The sequence below is a fragment of the Mya arenaria genome, chromosome 13, assembly GCF_026914265.1.
Source record: "Mya arenaria isolate MELC-2E11 chromosome 13, ASM2691426v1".
Taxonomy (NCBI): domain Eukaryota; kingdom Metazoa; phylum Mollusca; class Bivalvia; order Myida; family Myidae; genus Mya; species Mya arenaria.
In genome coordinates, this window is record NC_069134.1 from 49,164,848 (window position 1) to 49,188,462 (window position 23,615).

Consider the following 23,615-nt stretch of genomic DNA (forward strand, 5'->3'; position numbering starts at 1 on the left):
ATTATTGATGGGCGTATTTTGTGAGTGTCACTCTTGTTAACTGCATGCAGATGTATTTTTCAGACCACCACTTTCTTCTCCTTTTTGGGTTCATTAACAGTATTTTTTGCGCAGTTTGTGACAGTTTTGAGTATGAAAAAGACAGCTGTTTACAGAAAAAAACCTGACCTACCTTTGCAATATTGGCAGTGAAAGGGGGATCAGAATTAATTTATTTTTTGCCATATAATTGAACTTACAAGTGAACATATCCTTGCACAGATGGCGGCCCTAGGTATCCAAGGAAACGGGGAAAGTGGCAACGTGATTACACCAGAGGCAATAGATAAGACTCTACAGTCAATAGAGAACCCACTACAAAGGGTAAGAAAAATAAAATGTTGATGTTTTTACTTAGTAGTTGCACTGTCCATGCCTCTGTCCATCTATCCATCAAACTGTCTGTTTCAATTTTGTATTGGCTGTAACTTTCTCAATTTTATTTGAATTTCAATCAAATTTAGCTGGAATGTACAGCAGCATTGGAAAGATTGTTATGCAAAGATTTCATGCTCTTACCTTAAAGGTCAGGGTCACACTTAGAGAGCAATTTGCTGCACTTGGACAAGGCCATTTGTCACATTCCTGTGATAGTATCTAATGGTATAAAACTAAGAAAGAATATCTCATTCCAGTCAAGAATTCTTTAAAAATTGCTTGCCTAGTGTTGGTGATCATTGAATATTTTTTCCTTGACTGCTTTGCCAAATTTATTCAAACTTAATCATTGGCTGTCTGAAATAAGCATGGACTTAAGTTGCTATAGTAACAGAAAGGAGGTCAACAGCTTGAGACCAACTTTTCTGTGCATGGTGGTTTAGTTAAATTTTCTCGCTCTAACTTTTTAGAATTTATTTCTCACCTTTAGGATTTCCTGGAGAAATGTTTGGAGAAGGATCCTACCCAACGACCAACAGCCCGTGACCTACTTTTCCATTCTGTGTTATTTGAGGTCCATTCGCTCACCCTCCTGGCCGCACACGCTATTGTCAACAATGGTATGTTATCGCCATTCATTTTGTCCGTTTTAAGAAAATTAGTCAGGCTGTTGTGATGACTTTTGTGTCAACGGCAATGTCGGCCCTTCTAAAGCTTTAAATCACAGATTTACCTTTTTGACACTCTTTTTAAATTTGTTTGTCATAGAATTAGTCAATTTTGGGGTAATGTCTAGAAACAAGGGACTGCTGTTAAAAGATCAGATGGCAGATTTTCAAATTTACTGTTTTTTTATGCCAAAATGCTTAATTTTTCATTTATTGTAAATTTGAAAACTGCTATCTGATCTTTTGTCAGCAGTCTTCATTGCTGATGTAAAGATATATTTTGAGTTATTTGCCTTGATTAAACTCAGAAAAATTGATAAACTTTGGCATGGGTTCATTCATAAATTCAGCACAGCTGTTGTTAAGACACAGTTTCGTCCCTTGATTAACCACAGAACATATGCCAAACTTCAGCATTTTCATGGGTTCGTCTATTGCTTTTTCTTCATTATTTTCAATATTCACCATTTCAGCTCAGCTTGTAGAAACAATTGCGGAGGACACCCATATGTTAAAAGTGGAGCCCAAAAAAGTGATGGCGGGCATCAAATACCACGGGCAGGAGGAGCCCACTTTGACTAGGTAATGATTTAAAGAAGGTATCCTGTGTACAGGTGACCTTATCATGGCAACCAGCCATTTGAGTAATGCCAAATTTGGATGTCAGGTGACTCCATAGTGGTTTCATTCAAATTGGTATTGCTGGCTAATTACTAATTCTTTAAAGGGACTAGACACCAGATGATACAATTGGAAGAAAATTGTCATAAACATCAAAACATGCAAGGCATGGAATCTTACTTACTGATGTAAAACATGATCGCTTACGACACATGCATCCTTAGCAGTTTTTGCACATTTTTCCAATTCAAAATTAACTGTGGTGTTCTTCCATGTAAAATCCCAGTCAAAATATTGATGGTTTATTTACCTTTACTCATTGCGTGACTTTACATGCTAAAATCCCAGTCAGTTTAAAAATATTGACGGTTTATTTACCTTTACTCATTGCGTGACTTTACATGCTAAAATCCCAGTCAGTTTAAAAATATTGACGGTTTATTTACCTTTACTCATTGCGTGACTTTACATGCTAAAATCCCAGTCAGTTTAAAAGTATTGATGGTTTATTTACCTTTACTCATTGCGTGACTTTACATACTAAAATCCCAGTCAGTTTAAAAGTATTGATGGTTTATTTACCTTTACTCATTGCGTGACTTTACATACTAAAATCCCAGTCAGTTTAAAAATATTGACGGTTTATTTACCTTTACTCATTGCGTGACTTTACATGCTAAAATCCCAGTCAGTTTAAAAATATTGATGGTTTATTTACCTTTACTCATTGCGTGACTTTACATACTAAAATCCCAGTCAGTTTAAAAATATTGATGGTTTATTTACCTTTACTCATTGCGTGACTTTACATGCTAAAATCCCAGTCAGTTTAAAAATATTGACGGTTTATTTACCTTTACTAATTGCGTGACTTTACATGCTAAAATCCCAGTCAGTTTAAAAATATTGATGGTTTATTTACCTTTACTCATTGCGTGACTTTACATACTAAAATCCCAGTCAGTTTAAAAATATTGATGGTTTATTTACCTTTACTCATTGCGTGACTTTACATACTAAAATCCCAGTCAGTTTAAAAATATTGATGGTTTATTTACCTTTACTAATTGCGTGACTTTACATACTAAAATCCCAGTCAGTTTAAAAATATTGATGGTTTATTTACCTTTACTCATTGCGTGACTTTACATACTAAAATCCCAGTCAGTTTAAAAATATTGATGGTTTATTTACCTTTACTCATTGCGTGACTTTACATGCTAAAATCCCAGTCAGTTTAAAAATATTGACGGTTTATTTACCTTTACTAATTGCGTGACTTTACATGCTAAAATCCCAGTCAGTTTAAAAATATTGACGGTTTATTTACCTTTACTCATTGCGTGACTTTACATGCTAAAATCCCAGTCAGTTTAAAAATATTGACGCTTTATTTACCTTTACTCATTGCATGACTTTACATACTAAAATCCCAGTCAGTTTAAAAATATTGATGGTTTATTTACCTTTACTCATTGCGTGACTTTACATACTAAAATCCCAGTCAGTTTAAAAATATTGATGGTTTATTTACCTTTACTCATTGCGTGACTTTACATACTAAAATCCCAGTCAGTTTAAAAATATTGATGGTTTATTTACCTTTACTCATTGCGTGACTTTACATACTAAAATCCCAGTCAGTTTAAAAATATTGATGGTTTATTTACCTTTACTCATTGCGTGACTTTACATACTAAAATCCCAGTCAGTTTAAAAATATTGACGGTTTATTTACCTTTACTCATTGCATGACTTTACATGCTAAAATCCCAGTCAGTTTAAAAATATTGACGGTTTATTTACCTTTACTCATTGCGTGACTTTACATGCTAAAATCCCAGTCAGTTTAAAAATATTGACGGTTTATTTACCTTTACTCATTGCGTGACTTTACATACTAAAATCCCAGTCAGTTTAAAAATATTGACGGTTTATTTACCTTTACTCATTGCGTGACTTTACATACTAAAATCCCAGTCAGTTTAAAAATATTGACGGTTTATTTACCTTTACTCATTGCGTGACTTTACATACTAAAATCCCAGTCAGTTTAAAAATATTGACGGTTTATTTACCTTTACTCATTGCATGACTTTACATACTAAAATCCCAGTCAGTTTAAAAATATTGATGGTTTATTTACCTTTACTCATTGCGTGACTTTACATGCTAAAATCCCAGTCAGTTTAAAAATATTGATGGTTTATTTACCTTTACTCATTGCGTGACTTTACATGCTAAAATCCCAGTCAGTTTAAAAATATTGATGGTTTATTTACCTTTACTCATTGCGTGACTTTACATGCTAAAATCCCAGTCAGTTTAAAAATATTGATGGTTTATTTACCTTTACTCATTGCGTGACTTTACATACTAAAATCCCAGTCAGTTTAAAAATATTGATGGTTTATTTACCTTTACTCATTGCATGACTTTACATGCTAAAATCCCAGTCAGTTTAAAAATATTGACAGTTTATTTACCTTTACTCATTGCGTGACTTTACATGCAAAAATCCCAGTCAGTTTAAAAATATTGACGGTTTATTTACCTTTACTCATTGCGTGACTTTACATGCTAAAATCCCAGTCAGTTTAAAAATATTGACAGTTTATTTACCTTTACTCATTGCGTGACTTTACATGCAAAAATCCCTGTCAGTTTAAAAATATTGACGGTTTATTTACCTTTACTCATTGCGTGACTTTACATGCAAAAATCCCTGTCAGTTTAAAAATATTGATGGTTTATTTACCTTTACTCATTGCGTGACTTTACATGCTAAAATCCCAGTCAGTTTAAAAATATTGATGGTTTATTTACCTTTACTCATTGCGTGACTTTACATGCTAAAATCCCAGTCAGTTTAAAAATATTGACGGTTTATTTACTTTTACTCATTGCGTGACTTTACATACTAAAATCCCAGTCAGTTTAAAAATATTGATGGTTTATTTACCTTTACTCATTGCGTGACTTTACATACTAAAATCCCAGTCAGTTTAAAAATATTGACGCTTTATTTACCTTTACTCATTGCATGACTTTACATACTAAAATCCCAGTCAGTTTAAAAATATTGATGGTTTATTTACCTTTACTCATTGCGTGACTTTACATACTAAAATCCCAGTCAGTTTAAAAATATTGATGGTTTATTTACCTTTACTCATTGCATGACTTTACATGCTAAAATCCCAGTCAGTTTAAAAATATTGATGGTTTATTTACCTTTACTCATTGCATGACTTTACATGCTAAAATCCCAGTCAGTTTAAAAATATTGACGGTTTATTTACCTTTACTCATTGCGTGACTTTACATGCTAAAATCCCAGTCAGTTTAAAAATATTGACGGTTTATTTACCTTTACTCATTGCGTGACTTTACATACTAAAATCCCAGTCAGTTTAAAAATATTGACGGTTTATTTACCTTTACTCATTGCGTGACTTTACATGCTAAAATCCCAGTCAGTTTAAAAATATTGATGGTTTATTTACCTTTACTCATTGCATGACTTTACATACTAAAATCCCAGTCAGTTTAAAAATATTGACGGTTTATTTACCTTTACTCATTGCGTGACTTTACATACTAAAATCCCAGTCAGTTTAAAAGTATTGATGGTTTATTTACCTTTACTCATTGCATGACTTTACATGCTAAAATCCCAGTCAGTTTAAAAATATTGATGGTTTATTTACCTTTACTCATTGCGTGACTTTACATACTAAAATCCCAGTCAGTTTAAAAATATTGACGGTTTATTTACCTTTACTCATTGCGTGACTTTACATGCTAAAATCCCAGTCAGTTTAAAAATATTGATGGTTTATTTACCTTTACTCATTGCGTGACTTTACATACTAAAATCCCAGTCAGTTTAAAAATATTGACGGTTTATTTACCTTTACTCATTGCGTGACTTTACATGCTAAAATCCCAGTCAGTTTAAAAGTATTGATGGTTTATTTACCTTTACTCATTGCATGACTTTACATACTAAAATCCCAGTCAGTTTAAAAGTATTGATGGTTTATTTACCTTTACTCATTGCGTGACTTTACATGCTAAAATCCCAGTCAGTTTAAAAATATTGACGGTTTATTTACCTTTACTCATTGCGTGACTTTACATACTAAAATCCCAGTCAGTTTAAAAATATTGATGGTTTATTTACCTTTACTCATTGCGTGACTTTACATGCTAAAATCCCAGTCAGTTTAAAAATATTGATGGTTTATTTACCTTTACTCATTGCGTGACTTTACATACTAAAATCCCAGTCAGTTTAAAAATATTGATGGTTTATTTACCTTTACTCATTGCGTGACTTTACATACTAAAATCCCAGTCAGTTTAAAAATATTGATGGTTTATTTACCTTTACTCATTGCATGACTTTACATACTAAAATCCCAGTCAGTTTAAAAATATTGACGGTTTATTTACCTTTACTCATTGCATGACTTTACATACTAAAATCCCAGTCAGTTTAAAAGTATTGACGGTTTATTTACCTTTACTCATTGCATGACTTTACATACTAAAATCCCAGTCAGTTTAAAAGTATTGACGGTTTATTTACCTTTACTCATTGCATGACTTTACATACTAAAATCCCAGTCAGTTTAAAAATATTGATGGTTTATTTACCTTTACTCATTGCATGACTTTACATACTAAAATCCCAGTCAGTTTAAAAGTATTGACGCTTTATTTACCTTTACTCATTGCATGACTTTACATACTAAAATCCCAGTCAGTTTAAAAGTATTGACGGTTTATTTACCTTTACTCATTGCGTGACTTTACATGCAAAAATCCCAGTCAGTTTAAAAATATTGATGGTTTATTTACCTTTACTAATTGCGTGACTTTACATGCTAAAATCCCAGTCAGTTTAAAAATGTTGATGGTTTATTTACCTTTACTCATTGCGTGACTTTACATACTAAAATCCCAGTCAGTTTAAAAATATTGATGGTTTATTTACCTTTACTCATTGCGTGACTTTACATACTAAAATCCCAGTCAGTTTAAAAGTATTGATGGTTTATTTACCTTTACTCATTGCGTGACTTTACATACTAAAATCCCAGTCAGTTTAAAAATATTGACGGTTTATTTACCTTTACTCATTGCGTGACTTTACATGCTAAAATCCCAGTCAGTTTAAAAATATTGACGGTTTATTTACCTTTACTCATTGCGTGACTTTACATGCTAAAATCCCAGTCAGTTTAAAAATATTGACGGTTTATTTACCTTTACTCATTGCGTGACTTTACATACTAAAATCCCAGTCAGTTTAAAAATATTGACGGTTTATTTACCTTTACTCATTGCGTGACTTTACATGCTAAAATCCCAGTCAGTTTAAAAATATTGACGGTTTATTTACCTTTACTCATTGCGTGACTTTACATGCTAAAATCCCAGTCAGTTTAAAAATATTGACGGTTTATTTACCTTTACTCATTGCGTGACTTTACATACTAAAATCCCAGTCAGTTTAAAAATATTGATGGTTTATTTACCTTTACTCATTGCGTGACTTTACATGCTAAAATCCCAGTCAGTTTAAAAATATTGATGGTTTATTTACCTTTACTCATTGCGTGACTTTACATGCTAAAATCCCAGTCAGTTTAAAAATATTGATGGTTTATTTACCTTTACTCATTGCGTGACTTTACATGCAAAAATCCCAGTCAGTTTAAAAATATTGATGGTTTATTTACCTTTACTCATTGCGTGACTTTACATACTAAAATCCCAGTCAGTTTAAGAATATTGATGGTTTATTTACCTTTACTCATTGCGTGACTTAACATGCTAAAATCCCAGTCAGTTTAAAAATATTGATGGTTTATTTACCTTTACTCATTGCGTGACTTTACATGCAAAAATCCCAGTCAGTTTAAAAATATTGACGGTTTATTTACCTTTACTCATTGCGTGACTTTACATGCTAAAATCCCAGTCAGTTTAAAAATATTGATGGTTTATTTACCTTTACTCATTGCGTGACTTTACATGCAAAAATCCCAGTCAGTTTAAAAATATTGACGGTTTATTTACCTTTACTCATTGCGTGACTTTACATGCTAAAATCCCAGTCAGTTTAAAAATATTGACGGTTTATTTACCTTTACTCATTGCGTGACTTTACATGCTAAAATCCCAGTCAGTTTAAAAATATTGATGGTTTATTTACCTTTACTCATTGCGTGACTTTACATGCTAAAATCCCAGTCAGTTTAAAAATATTGACGGTTTATTTACCTTTACTCATTGCGTGACTTTACATACTAAAATCCCAGTCAGTTTAAAAATATTGATGGTTTATTTACCTTTACTCATTGCGTGACTTTACATGCTAAAATCCCAGTCAGTTTAAAAATATTGACGGTTTATTTACCTTTACTCATTGCGTGACTTTACATACTAAAATCCCAGTCAGTTTAAAAATATTGACGGTTTATTTACCTTTACTCATTGCGTGACTTTACATACTAAAATCCCAGTCAGTTTAAAAATATTGATGGTTTATTTACCTTTACTCATTGCGTGACTTTACATGCTAAAATCCCAGTCAGTTTAAAAATATTGATGGTTTATTTACCTTTACTCATTGCGTGACTTTACATGCTAAAATCCCAGTCAGTTTAAAAATATTGATGGTTTATTTACCTTTACTCATTGCGTGACTTTACATACTAAAATCCCAGTCAGTTTAAAAATATTGACGGTTTATTTACCTTTACTCATTGCGTGACTTTACATGCTAAAATCCCAGTCAGTTTAAAAATATTGATGGTTTATTTACCTTTACTCATTGCGTGACTTTACATGCAAAAATCCCAGTCAGTTTAAAAATATTGATGGTTTATTTACCTTTACTCATTGCGTGACTTTACATGCAAAAATCCCAGTCAGTTTAAAAATATTGACGCTTTATTTACCTTTACTCATTGCGTGACTTTACATGCTAAAATCCCAGTCAGTTTAAAAATATTGACGGTTTATTTACCTTTACTCATTGCGTGACTTTACATGCTAAAATCCCAGTCAGTTTAAAAATATTGACGGTTTATTTACCTTTACTCATTGCGTGACTTTACATGCTAAAATCCCAGTCAGTTTAAAAATATTGATGGTTTATTTACCTTTACTCATTGCGTGACTTTACATGCTAAAATCCCAGTCAGTTTAAAAATATTGATGGTTTATTTACCTTTACTCATTGCGTGACTTTACATACTAAAATCCCAGTCAGTTTAAAAATATTGATGGTTTATTTACCTTTACTCATTGCGTGACTTTACATACTAAAATCCCAGTCAGTTTAAAAATATTGATGGTTTATTTACCTTTACTCATTGGGTGACTTTACATGCTAAAATCCCAGTCAGTTTAAAAATATTGACAGTTTATTTACCTTTACTCATTGCGTGACTTTACATGCAAAAATCCCAGTCAGTTTAAAAATATTGACGGTTTATTTACCTTTACTCATTGCATGACTTTACATACTAAAATCCCAGTCAGTTTAAAAATATTGATGGTTTATTTACCTTTACTCATTGCGTGACTTTACATACTAAAATCCCAGTCAGTTTAAAAATATTGACGGTTTATTTACCTTTACTCATTGCATGACTTTACATGCTAAAATCCCAGTCAGTTTAAAAATATTGATGGTTTATTTACCTTTACTCATTGCGTGACTTTACATACTAAAATCCCAGTCAGTTTAAAAATATTGACGGTTTATTTACCTTTACTCATTGCATGACTTTACATACTAAAATCCCAGTCAGTTTAAAAATATTGATGGTTTATTTACCTTTACTCATTGCTTGACTTTACATGCTAAAATCCCAGTCAGTTTAAAAATATTGATGGTTTATTTACCTTTACTCATTGCGTGACTTTACATACTAAAATCCCAGTCAGTTTAAAAATATTGACGGTTTATTTACCTTTACTCATTGCATGACTTTACATGCTAAAATCCCAGTCAGTTTAAAAATATTGACGGTTTATTTACCTTTACTCATTGCGTGACTTTACATGCTAAATATCAGCACTTCATGGCTTCCCAGAAGAAAGGGCATTGCAAGGAAGCAGAACACTGCTGTGAAACAAGGTAGACACAGAGCCCAACAGATCAACATCAGTGATGAAATTGATCGATGGAAGCTTTTGAAAGAGTTTGACTCTGCTGAAAATGACACCAAGTTGCTGACACATTATTGACAGTTTAGTGTGTGAAACAATATCATGACTTGTAAGGTGGTAAAAAAAATACTCCATGCTTTTTTTAAATTGGGAAACCATGATGCACTATTTTTTAACATACATTTTTTTTTTTTACAGATTTGCAAAAGTGCAGAGTGTGGAGTTGGAAAAATTTCTTGAAGATGTAAGGTAAGGATAAATGTAATAGTTGGACATATTATGTAAATTTTGAATGATTGAGAAGTTTGGAGCAAACAAAACTAAGGCATTTAGATCTCATATTGATATAACTTACTGTCATAGATTATCATTTAGATCATATATGAATATAACTAACGTTGTAGATTATAATTTGTTTTCAGCCAGAGAGGAACATAAATTTGACGTAGACTAGTGTCTTTTATGTTTTAAAACAAATGCAGCAGTGTTTATCCAATCTTCAAGAAGTGTTAATAGTTTTTAATTAATTAATATTTCTCAGCCTGATATTAACCTTTGCATGCTGGGTAAATTGTCGTCTGCTCAAAAATGTTGTCTGGTTTATTCTAAATTTCTTTCAATTAACTTAAAACTTTGGGGATATATTGACTGAGTGGCAAACAGCTTGGAACCTGACAAGGCGCCGATTTACTCGGTGTCTGGTCTGGTTCCAAGCTGTTTGCAAAGCCTTTAAAATCGCCTTAAGCAGCCTAAGGGTAAAAATTGGTTATCTCTGGTCAAAAAACAAGTCAGACGCGTGTGAATATAATACAGGAGCATTTACTTTTTCCTCTTGCTCCTGCTGCAATATTGTATTTGTCACAATAGAAAATGCAGCCTTACTGTGGTTTTGGCATTAAGCTTGCTCATGTTTTTGGACCAAAAAAAAGTTTTCCCGGCAATGCATCTGAAAACACTTATTATGTCACCCCCATTCATGGGGAGACATATTGTTTTTGCCCTGTCCGTCAGTCAGTCAGTCTGTCACTACGTCACACTTCGTTTCCGCTCAATAACTATAGAACGCTTAGACCCAGGAACTTCATACTTGGTATGCTAGTTGGTCATGACTAGTAGATGACTTCTATTGATTTTGAGATCACGAGGTCAAGGTCACCGTGACCTTGAGGTGAAGAAACGGTTTCCGCTCAATGACTTAAGAATGCTTGCAACCAGGACTTTCAGACTTAATATGCTAGTTGGTTGTGACTAGAAGATGACCTCTATTGATTTTGAGATCACAAGGTCAAGGTCGTTGTGACCTTGAGGTGAAGAAACGGTTTCCGCTCAATAACTAAAGATCCTTTGGGTCCAGGAACTTCATACTTCATCAAAGGTCATGGTTACCTTCAAGTAAAAAACGATATGTTGGCAGTGACTTTAAGCTTAAAAATGGTTTCTGCTCATTAACTAAAGAACGCTTGCACCCAGGAACTTCATACTTTGTATGCTAGTTAGTCATGACTAGTAGATGAACCCTATTGATTTTGAGATCAATAGGTCAAAGGTCAAGGTCGCAGTGACCTTGAGGTGAAGAAACGGTTACCGCTCAGTAACTAAAGAATGCTTGCATCCAGGAACTTCATACTTGGTATGCAAGTTGGTCATGACTAGAAGATGACCCCTATTGATTTTTTTATCAGTCCGTTAGTCAGTCAGTCAGTTCGTCAGTCTGTACGTCAAACTTTTTTTCGCTCAAAAAATAAAGAACATTTGCACCCAGGAAGTTCATACTTGGTATGCTAGTTGGTCATGACTAGTAGATGACCCCTATCGATTTTAAGATCAGTAGGTCAAAGGTCAAGGTTGCCGTGACATTGAGGTGAAGAAACGGTTACCGCTCAGTAACAAAAGAACACTTGCACCCAAGAACTTGAATACTTGGTATGCAAGTTGGTCATGTAGATGATCCCTTGTTGTGATCAGTAGGTCAAAGGTCAAGGTCATGATGGCCTTGAGCTGAAAAATGGTTTCCGATCAATAATTGAATAACACTTGCGCCCTGGACTTCATACAATGCAAACTTTGTTTACATTTTCCAAGATTAATCAACAACCCTTTTTTCTCTTCGCTATTTAATACGGGTGAATAAACCGAACCTCACTGTTGGGTCGTATCCAGTCCAAAATTACAAATTTCATGTCCATCATTAATTTTTCTAAGCTACGACCACACAATAGGGGAGACAAGCGCTTTTTCAAAAAAGCAATCTCTAGTTTTATCATTGTTTTACTCGATGATATCAAAATTATAGAAAAAAATACAATTATAGTATAAAAAAGTAATTTTGGTTTAAGTGAGGCTGCGAACCCACGCCCGGAAAGTCCAGAAAGGAATAGACTGACGCCTTCATCACTAGGGCACCAGGACTTATACAAATTGATGGCTATTTTGACCTTTTAACAATACATTGATAACATAAGGTGATTATGTCAATCAACCAATCAAGCAACAACAAAGCTGTTATTAAGTGACCATTAGCTTTATGGATAAAGCTAATGACAGTTGTGGTCTTCTAAGACAATATTTGAGCAAATATCAAAATTTGCTGTATGGTTCCAGCTTTTGGTATTTTAGTTTTAACACTCCTAATGATTTGCCACACTTGAATTCATCATACAAAAAAGTGCATTACACCAACACATAAGTTAGTCCCATTAACCCCCTGTTCTGCTCATTATTTTGGTGCTCATAAGATCTTGTCTGTTTTTCAAAGAAGATTGAAAGAAATGGTGTACAGTAAACATTGGTGTTGTTTTCACAAGTTTTGTCATGTAGAATCTTTAACTATGGCTGTATGTTAACTAAAAATGAGTTCGAGATATTCTTATGAAACTTTGGACTCATGATACCAATGGTTATAGAAAAAATACATGACTTATTATATATAGTAAGGCAGGTTACTTTGGCTCTGACAAGAATATGCACTGGCTTGCTATCCTGTTTTTATGCCCCCACAAAGTGGCGGCATATAGGGTTGCCCTTGTCCGTACGTACGTCTGTCTGTCTGTACGTACGTACGTCCCGAAGATTGTTTCCGATCTAATTCTTGAAAACCGTTTGTCCAATCCTCACCAAACTTTAAACACATGTTTGTGACCATAATATCTTGATCAAGTTCGATAGTCATGGAAATCGCTTTAGTCATTTAGGAGTTACGGCCCTTTTTTGCCAAAAATACTTCAAAAATATATGTTTCCAATCTAATTCTTGAAAAGTATGTGTCCAATCCTCACCAAACTTTACATACATGATTGTGACCATAATATCTTGATCAAGTTCGATAGCCATGGAAATCGCTTTTGTCATTTAGGAGTTACGGCCCTTTATTTGCAAAAAAAGACTTGAAAAATACGTCCCGAAGATTGTTTCCGATCTAATTCTTGAAAACTGTTTGTCCAATCCTCACCAAACTTTTAACACATGTTTGTGACCATAATACCTTGATCAAGTTCGATAGCCATGGAAATCGCTTTAATCATTTAGGAGTTAGGGCCCTTTATTTCCCAACAATACTTAAAAAATATCTTATCCGATCTAATTTTTGAAAAGGATTTGCCCTTGTGCAGATTATCCTGAATAATCATTATGGCTTATTTTCTGTGACAAAAAATCGAAGTGGGGGCATCCGTGTCCTATGTTTTCCGACTGAACCTTACGTCGCTAGTATATTAAGTGTTTTAAAAATGTGAAAATTGAATTACTTTTATACCTTCGATTTCCAGAAATGGCATCTACCCCCTGACTGCCTTTGATCTCCCCCAGGCACCCAATGCCAACACAAGGGCCGCAACTCCTGAGGCAAAAGAACAAGAACTAGAGGAAACACCTGAACCCCAGGTTCGTACTCAATACTCCTAGTAATAATCACCCTGTACTACTAGTAAATAAGTCCTAGTGACAACCTTTGACCTCCCCCAGCCACCAAATGCCAAGGCAAATTGCTAGGTTTTTTGTAAGAACTTTTTTTATGCCTGTAGATTACGGCACAATATCTCGAACAAGTTTGATAACCAGTCAAATCGCTCATTGTCACTGGAGAGTTATTGCCCTTTGATTATAGAAATTACCTAAAAATGGGTCTTTCCAATCAATATCTTAAGAAGCCTTTGTTCAATCAAATTTGGTCAGAATGTGTATGAGCATAATATTTGGACGAAGTTCGATCACCAGCCATGTCACTTCAGGCAACCCGGAGTTATGACCCTTGAATTGGCCAAAATTGAATTTACAGTGTCGGCTATCTTAAGTTGGTAAAGTACAACTACCCATAGTTATTACAAAACTTGTCATCATAAAAATTGGATAGGTGTATTTTCCGACAGTTGGAGCTTTTGTGTGTTTTTTAAAGATTTAAAAAAATGATTATGCAATGTTTATTCTCTGATCTAGGATGTAGAAGCACGCAGAGTGATCAACATGTCATGTCAAATCCGCCCACTAGAGGACAACATCACATACCACCTGATCCTTTTGTTACGTATGGACGATAAGATGAATCGGCAGCTCGAGTGTGACTTTGGGGGCAGCGACAATGCTGGTGTTCTTGCGGAGGAGTTGGTGCACTATGGCTTTATAAATGAGGTTTGAGGATTAATTCATGGGCTGTGGTTTAAGGGTTACAATGAAAGTTGACACTTAATAGATGCGACAAAATATAATAATAATGCGTATAATTAATACGTTTTTTGTAAATCTTTGTAATAGATACAGTGCGAGTTTTTCTTCAAAAGTGTCCTCTTACAGACGTAAGAAGCTATTTCGCTAGGACGAACACCAATTTTGTCCTAGGCGAAGCCGAGGATATAATTGGTGTTCGTCCTAGCGAAACGGTTTCTTACGTTTGTAAGAGGACACTTTTGAAGAAAAAACGAGTAACTGTATCTGACTTATACGACGATAAGTGTATTGCATATGTTAGTGAGCAAATAAATGCATTAATAAATAAATAAATACTGATTCATAAATAAATAAATAGAAATATTTTTCTGAACGATAAACATAAGATTATTATCATGACCTTTCTAAATACAATGTATTGGCTTGTGGGATTACTCGAAATTCGTGTTATTGCAAGATTTCTTTTCCAAAAGCAACTGACTAGCTTCATGGTATTGCAAAATCATGGTTGAGCGTTCATACTTCATGAAAGCATGAAAACTATTTGTTAATATTTAATTTGTTCATTAGATAAACTTTTGAGGATTTATTGGTGCTTTATGAAACGATCTTGGTTTACTTTATAACTTCATGCACCGCTTTTGACATTTTATGCATAAAATTATACAAACTTCTAAAGGGGTTTTATTTGTTTGACTTTAATGATCAAAACATGCGTACAATTTAGGTACAGATAAAAAAAACGATATTTTGGCGCTTTTAAGCTCGACTATTTGAAGCGTCGGCGTCCGGTTAAAGTTTTAGGGCAAGTTGGGATTTTCACTTATAGGTCGGATACCCTTCATTCAATTCACTTAAAACTTCACACAGTTGTTCAGGGACATCACATAATGAGGTTAAATAACTCCATATTATCCTTTATACAAATTATAGCCCCAGATTGACTAAGGAACTTAGGTTAAAGTTTTAGGGCAGGTTGGGATATTTATGCCCCCACAAAGTGGCGGCATATAGGGTTGCCCTTGTCCGTACGTACGTCTGTCTGTCTGTACGTACGTACGTCCCGAAGATTGTTTCCGATCTAATTCTTGAAAACTGTTTGTCCAATCCTCACCAAACTTTAAACACATGTTTGTGACCATAATATCTTGATCAAGTTCGATAGTCATGGAAATCGCTTTAGTCATTTAGGAGTTACGGCCCTTTTTTGCCAAAAATACTTCAAAAATATATGTTTCCAATCTAATTCTTGAAAAGTATGTGTCCAATCCTCACCAAACTTTACATACATGATTGTGACCATAATATCTTGATAAAGTTTGATAGCCATGGAAATCGCTTTTGTCATTTAGGAGTTACGGCCCTTTATTTGCAAAAAAAGACTTGAGATTATCCTGAATAATCATTATGGCTTATTTTCTGTGACAAAAAATCGAAGTGGGGGCATCCGTGTCCTATGGACACATTTCTAGTTATTAATAACTTCTATACCCGTCATTCAATTGACTTAATACTTCACAGAGTTGTTCAGGACCATCACACAATGAGGTTTCATAACTCCCTCCATACTATCCTTAATACAAGTTATGGCCCCTGATTGACTTTAATAGGAACTTAGGTTTAATTTTTAGGGCAGGTTAAAGTTTTAGGGCAAGTTGGGACTTTCTCTTATAACTCCAATACCCTTCCTTCAGTTCACTTAATACTTCACACAGTTGTTCAGGGCCATCACATAATGAGGTTAGATAACTCCATATTATCCTTTATACAAATTATGGTCCCTGATTGACTTTGGAACTTCGGCTAAACTTTTAGGGCAGGTTGGGATATTTATTAATAACTTATATACCTTTCATTCAATTGACTTAAAACTCCACACAGTTGTTCAGGATCATCACACAATGAGGTTATATAACTCCCTATTATCCTTAATACAAGTTATGGCCCCTGATCGACTTAGGAACTTAGGTTAAAGTTTTAGGGCAGGTTGAAGTTGTAGGCAAGTTTGGACTTTAATAAAAAAAAAGAAAATCATACAATTAACTTGATACTTCGCACAATTATTGACGACCTTCTTACAATAAGGTTAAATAACTCTTATTTAAACCCTAAATACAAATTATGGCCCTTGATTGACTTTTTTTTATTTATTTTTTATATTCTTAACCAGGTTTTCACAAAGGGAAAACAAGTTATTAGAATGACTTGCGTCATTGTTTGGGCAGGCTGGTGATAGGGCAGCATCAAAGTCACCTTATGTATCAAATAATTTTGGCTAGGTTTGACATAATATAATGATCAAACTTGGTTTATAGGAAGAGTTTATGGAACCCTTTCATGGGATTGCGTTTGAGGCCCATAGGATTAAGGTCAAGGTCAAAGTTACTTTTAATAGAAAAAAATTGTTGGTATTGAATAACTTAAGTAAGGGTCGACATATTTCAAGCAAACTTGGTATATATAAAGAGTTTATAGAGACCTGTCATGATATTTTGTTTTGGGCCCCCGAGAGTTATGGTTACTGTTTACTTTTTAATTTGATTTTTTTTATCACTTTTGACAGGCACATGCATCATTATTGTATTCTATCCTAAGTTAAAGCGGCGTAGTGGAGCGCGCTGTCTTATGACAGCTCTTGTTTAACTGGGAAATTTACAACCATTGGGATATAGAGATTTGCATTATCAAATTAAACATTTTTATAGATATCAACAAAAAATGAATTTGAATTTAATATATAATGTATAATTTCCCACCAACCTTCCCCCTTACTCCTACCATATTGTAAGGAAAGTTTCAAAAATGTTATTGCAATGATAATGCAAAACATGTATATATTGTCCTCTATTAAAATAATTGTAAATATGGAAAAATTGAGATTTTCTAAATTTTACCATGAGAGGACAATTCTATGGTCGTACACACACACACATGCTTAAACTCGTAAAACGAGCTAAAAGCTAACATCTTCGATGTTTAGAAAACCCATTCAAAAAGATTAACTTTTTTCTTTTTATCTATACCTAAATCATATGCTTTTTTGTTTTTAATCATTAAAGTCAAATGAATCAACCTATGGTGTGCCGCCTTTAAGATTGAATTCTCATAGGGCTGACTTTTCTTTTGCCTCAAACATTTTAAATCTGCATCATTATGTTGTTTGCAGGAAGACAGAGAAAATTTAGCTACCTTCTTGACCAAAGAGCTGCAAGGAGCTAATCCTGTCAACAATATCCAAGAGCAACAGACTGGTGCCCCAATAACTGTCTCATGAGGGTAGACTGGTTTATAGTTTTGTGGGAGTTGACTGAAGAAACCCTGACAGGACCAGTCTATGGTATTCTGAAAGTCACTGTCATCAGTATCCAAGTTTAACAACCAAGCAGGTGCCCTTAATCAGTCACATGACATAATGACAGTAACAATAGACTGGTTCAAAATTTGTGGACTGGTCCAAAATTTGTGGACTGGTTCAAAATTTGTAGACTGGTTCAAAATTTGTGGACGCTAGCTGAAAATATTACTATTAAAGTTTTCTTTTTTGACTAGGTTATTAGGGTGCAACTGATTAAACTTTAATTTGTAAAGTTCCAAAATGGGTTATTATCTGTATGACATTATTGATGACATTCCTTGTGTTTGAACGTGACTTTTTCGGTCAAGATTTTTGTGAAATTTTCCCTACTTTGATTTTCAAACTGCAAAGCTTGTTTTTCCCTTGTGTAACACAATGACAATCTATTATATTCATGGGTTTTACTGATGTCAATCCTTTTGTATCATAGTTAATTAATATCATTTATGAAATTGACATATTTGTATGGAATTGAATTTTCCGTTTTGTGACTTATAGACTAACTGTTAATTAGACTTTATGTTGAACAAGACCGAATTACACTCTAGTGTTTGGTATGAAAATTTTCCACGAGCCCAAGTATACAAATCTAAAATTTGAGCAAGCCGGAAATGCACATTACAATTGCAGGATTGAGCTTATTTCGACTGCTGCTTGTACAGTCAACCTGTAGGCCCGATTTGCATGGCTTGATTTTTCTTGTTGGCTCGAACTTGATGAAAGGACTGATTATTTTTAACTCTATGTAAGCATTCCTGCTTGGCTCGATATTCGTGAGGCTCGAAGTATTAGGCCGGTCCCTGGGATATCGAGCTAACCAGTTTCGACTGGGTATGCATTTCAATCAGTTTCTGACTTTTTGTAAATAATTATATGATGAGTTCATAGTGATGTAAACATAAATATGGTTGAACTAAAGACCAGATTTGTTCATTCAACAGGGCATTACATACATTTCTGTAGAAGTTCTTTTGAAATTTGAATTAGTCAGAGCCCATTGTCCAGAACTTTGTTACAGTTAATAGCTTTGTTAACGCCATTGTTGTTAAAGCTGCACTCTCACAGATTTACCGTTTTAACATCATTTTATTTTTTTGTCATGGAAAGAGCAAATTTTTAGGTAAACATCTTCAAACCAATGATATAAGATTGCTGACAAAAAATCAGATTGTAGTTTTCCATATTTCCATTCGAAAATTAATGTTTTATGACTTAAACCGTTACTAATGGTTTTAGAAAAATGCATAAAACATTAATTTTTTTAACTTAAATATAAAGATCTGCGATCTAATTTTTTGTCAGCAGTCTTATATAACTGGTTTCCATGGAATTTCCCAAAAATTGGCTCGTTCCAAGACAAAAAATAAAGTTGTTAAGATGTTCAATCTGTGAGAGTGCAGCTTTTACATTCATATGGTTCTGCTCTGAAAGTTTTATTGATACACTTGTGATCTGCTGTCTTTCTTACAAGATTAGAGATAGCTGTTCTAGCTGTGCTTGGTTATTTTTAAATATGTGATCACATCATCAAATATTTCATGTTTAAAAGTTAACAACAATGCCATTGATCACGTTGTTAACTTTAACAAAGCTCTGAACAATCCGCCCAATGGTATACATACATTTGAAGATGTACACAGGTTTAAGTTATAGGTCATGGCCAAGGTCGTTTTAAAAAGTATAGTTTAAACTTGATTGAATTTACAACAAATGTAAATTAAGTTATGCTAAGTTGTGCTAAGTCACTCTTATTGACATGATATTGAGCAAGCCTGTGGCCTTTTGTTGTGGGGAAAACTAGTAAAAACCCACTTGTCTGGTTGTTGACCACCAACCAAACTCACATGCACTAAGGCCAGTAATCGACCAGGGTTGCCTAGGTGAGAAGCCAGTGTTTCAACCACTGCGCTAACTTGATGATCTATGTAACATTCATTTAGGGGCATGTTGTTTTACATATAACTCTTGGTTGCATTTATTTCTCTTTTGTTTGTTCATTTCCATTTGTACTGGTATATAATTTCAGTATTATTATAACACTTGTGTTTATGTATTACCATAATATATCAAACATCCAAGAATATTTATATGTTAATAATCTTTCGTGCAATACTTATTTGAATATCGTGAAATGATGTATTATTCTATATATTTTGTTCACTTGTTGATACATATGTTGATTTGCACCACCTAGAATGAATTCTGACACATTAAAGGTGCTAGACACCAGGTGGTTCCAAAATCGGCAAATAAAGTATTTCCTTAAAGCTGCACTCTCACAGATCTTTTTTACAACTTTTTTTTATTTTTTGTCTTGGGAAGAGCATTTTTTTGCGTAAATATCTGCAAACCAATGATAAAAGATCAGATTGCAGAGTTGCATATTTCCGTTCGAAAATTTATGTATTACGGCAGAAAAATGCATAAAATATTAACGGTTTAAGAAAAATGCATAAAATATTAATTCTTGAACTTAAATATAAAAATCTGTGATCTAGTTTTTGTCAGCAGTCTTATATACTAGTAAGTAACTGGTTTCCATGGATTTTCGCAAAAAATAACTCGTTCCAAGACAAAAAAAATGTTGTCAAAACGTTCAATCTGTGAGAGTGCAGCTTTAAGCAAGCCTAGAATTGTACATGCAAGCTAGTAGGAGGCCGATAATTCATGATTAAAATAATAAACACAACAATCCTGTTGCTGTCTCATATGTGTTTCCCTGTTTAAAAATAGCATGTAATGGCTTCCCAATTTAAATCATATCTGTTTATGAGTACAGATTAATATACCAATGCTATTTTTAAACTTACTGGGATAAACGGGGTAGACATCCCCAGTAAATTTCGATTTAGAAAAATGTGTAATAACTGCGAAAGATGCATGTGTCATAAGCGATGGGATACACCAGACAATGCGTTGTACACAACGATGTAAATTTTATGTAAATTTTTGACAATTTTCTTTTTTTTCTTGCTTTTGTGATATCTGGTGTCTAGCCCATTTAACAACCATATTTGAGGTCATAGAGTTTGTCATGTGATTATTTGATTTCTTTCACTTCAGCTAAGTCCATTTTTGTGCAAGTTTATAAATGTTAATTAAAAATAACAATACCAATTTTCTGATTGCTTCAGGAGTTCTTTACTTTAGGATTAATACTGATATCAAGATTTAGAGCTGTTAACTTCAGATGATTTATTGTACAGTTGTAAATACTGTTTTTTGCTTGGACATTTGAATTAAAGCAGTAGGAAGTACTTGATATGAATATAAATGACTTTGTAAACATTTTTAAAAAGGGTCTTATCCCGTTTGCTCTGCTTTTGGCTTGACCCCTTGTACTCAAACAGACCTGGATGGTTTCTAGGTTTGACAATTATCAGCTGTTAGATCCAGCTTACAAAGTGTGTGTATACCACGTGTTAAACTACGTCATATATGCTATGTCGGAAGGCAACATTTTGCTTAAAATTAAGGCTTAAAACAAAGATATCTTTTCTTTTTCTTCACCATTTTAAACGAAACAAAATGCAGTCTTTGCCGCTTGAAAAGCCCCGCCTTCCTTTTATTACTGGAGTTTTATTAGGTACATGTAATTATTTTCTTCCAACACTTCGACAAACCTGTTTCCAAAATAAACTGAGCTCCATCAGGCGGTGGTTTTGCGGAAAGGTTTGTCGAAGTGTTTTAAGAAAGTAATCTCTCAATCAAACTCTGGTAAGGGTCTGAAAGCGGGGTTCAGTAAGTGGCGTAGACTGTGTTATGTTTCATTTATAATGGGGAAGAAATAGTAAAGTTATCCTCGTTAAAAGTCTTCATTCAGAAGCAAAATATAGCCTTCCGACTTAGCATTTATGACGCAATTTATCACGTGGTATACACACACTGTTACAGCCTACTCGTAAATTTAGCCTTAGAACATAGAGGGACTAGGCAAAGTTCAATGTTTATTTAGTATTAACATGGACTTAAAGGTACTTTGATTGTGTTGTGTTGGTATTACCTATTTAAGTGCTGTTGACTTGATTTCAAATGGCAAAAGCTTTTTGAAGTTAACTTTTATAGATCTGCATTCATTGATAAAGGAACATATAGTGTTGATCTTTGTCTGTATTTATACTAAAAATTAAATATGACGTCGATAAATGTCCTTTTGTATATGGTGCATTGTTAAAAGTTTCAATTTGTGCTATCAAAATTAAAACCATGTGACTCATAATGAGTTATGGAAATGCCAAAGTCTTGTTTTCATTTATAGCTCAACAGTACAGTAATGAGTTATGATTTTAATAGTCTTTTAAACCAGGTTTTCAGTGAAGAAACTTAGTTTAAAGGTTATAATTATATTTTACAACGATTGTGTTCAAAAACTATGAAAGCTAATACTAAGTCTCTCTCGTTGGCACGATATTGCGCGAGAGTGTGGTCTTGTGTTGTGGGGGTAACCGGAGTACCCGGAGAAAACCTACTTATCCAGCTTGGTGACCACTAACCAAACTCGCATGCGCCCAGGCCGGGAATCGAAACCGGGTCGCCTTGGTGAGAAGGGAGTGCGCTAACCGGAAACCAGTTTATTAGAATGGGGATGTAGCTGGACGGGCGGCATCAAACATTGGTTTCTGCTCAATAACTTGAGCTAGCATGAAAGTTGGTGTGAAGGTAACTTATGTAAAGAGCTAGATTGGGATTGCTTTTCAGGGGGGTGGGTCAAAGGTCAAGGTCACTGTCACTAAAATGCAAAAATGGTTTCTGCCTAATAACTAGGTAAGGTTGATAGATAGTGATGAAAGTTGGTGTGTAGGTAGCTTATGTGAAGCGCTGGTTATGGATGACTTATGAGGGGTTGGGGTCAAGGTCACTGTTACTAAATAAAGTAAAGTGGTTTCTGCCCAATAACCTTTGTGAGAATTCATTGATAGTAATGAAAGTTAGTGTGTATGTAGCTTTTGTAAAGAGCTAGTTTGGGATTGCTTTAATTGGGGGGGGGGGGGGGGGGGGGTGAAGGTCAAGTCACTGTTGTTACAAATAGAAAAACGGTTTAAGCCCAATAACTTGAGAATTAATAGGTAGTGATGAAAGTTGGTCTGTAGGTAGCTTATGCGAAGAGCTAGCTTAGGATTGCTTTTGCAGGGTTTGGTGTCAAAGTTTAATTCACTGTTACTAAAAAAGGCAAAAGGTTTCCACCCAATGATGAAAAATGGTCTGTAGGGAGCTTAGGTGAAGAGCTAGCTTGGGATGGCTTTGAATGTAGGGCCAGGTCAAGGTCAAGGAATTGATGGTTATTAATGAAAGTTGGTGATTAGGTAGCTTATGTCACGAGCTAGCTTGGGATTGCATTTAACGCAGATTGGGTCAAGGTCACTGTAATTTAAGTAGATATAAAGGTTTCGACCCAATAATTTCCGTTAGAACTGATGGCTATTAAAGAAAGTTGATATGTAGGTAGCTTATGTCAAGATTTAGCTTAGGATTGCTTTGTGAGGTTTGGTGTCAAAGTCAAGTTCACTGTTTCTAAAAAAGGAAAAAAAGGTTTCCTCCCAATAACTGTGAGAATTGATGGATAATGATGAAAAATAGTGTGTAGGGAGCTTAGGTGAAAAGCTAGCTTGTGGGTGGGGGCAGGTCAAGGTTAAGGTCACTGCCACTAAAATAGAAAATGATTTCCGCCCGACAATTGCAGCAAGAATTGATGGAAAGTGATG

The 23,615-nt window shown here is 34.1% G+C and overlaps 1 protein-coding gene across 1 annotated transcript in view; it reads left to right on the plus strand.

Annotated features, from left to right (window-relative positions):
- Positions 1-22,146, plus strand: part of LOC128213871 (nuclear receptor-binding protein-like) — a 40,144-nt gene extending 17,998 nt beyond the window's left edge. Inside the window, exons 9-15 of the mRNA XM_052919941.1 lie at positions 262-363; positions 908-1,037; positions 1,559-1,667; positions 10,098-10,148; positions 13,664-13,778; positions 14,331-14,522; positions 17,725-22,146. Coding sequence (XP_052775901.1) covers positions 262-363; positions 908-1,037; positions 1,559-1,667; positions 10,098-10,148; positions 13,664-13,778; positions 14,331-14,522; positions 17,725-17,832 — 807 coding nt within the window. The 3' untranslated portion in view covers positions 17,833-22,146. The remainder of the gene's footprint in view (positions 1-261; positions 364-907; positions 1,038-1,558; positions 1,668-10,097; positions 10,149-13,663; positions 13,779-14,330; positions 14,523-17,724) is intronic.
- The last annotated feature ends 1,469 nt before the right edge of the window (positions 22,147-23,615 follow it).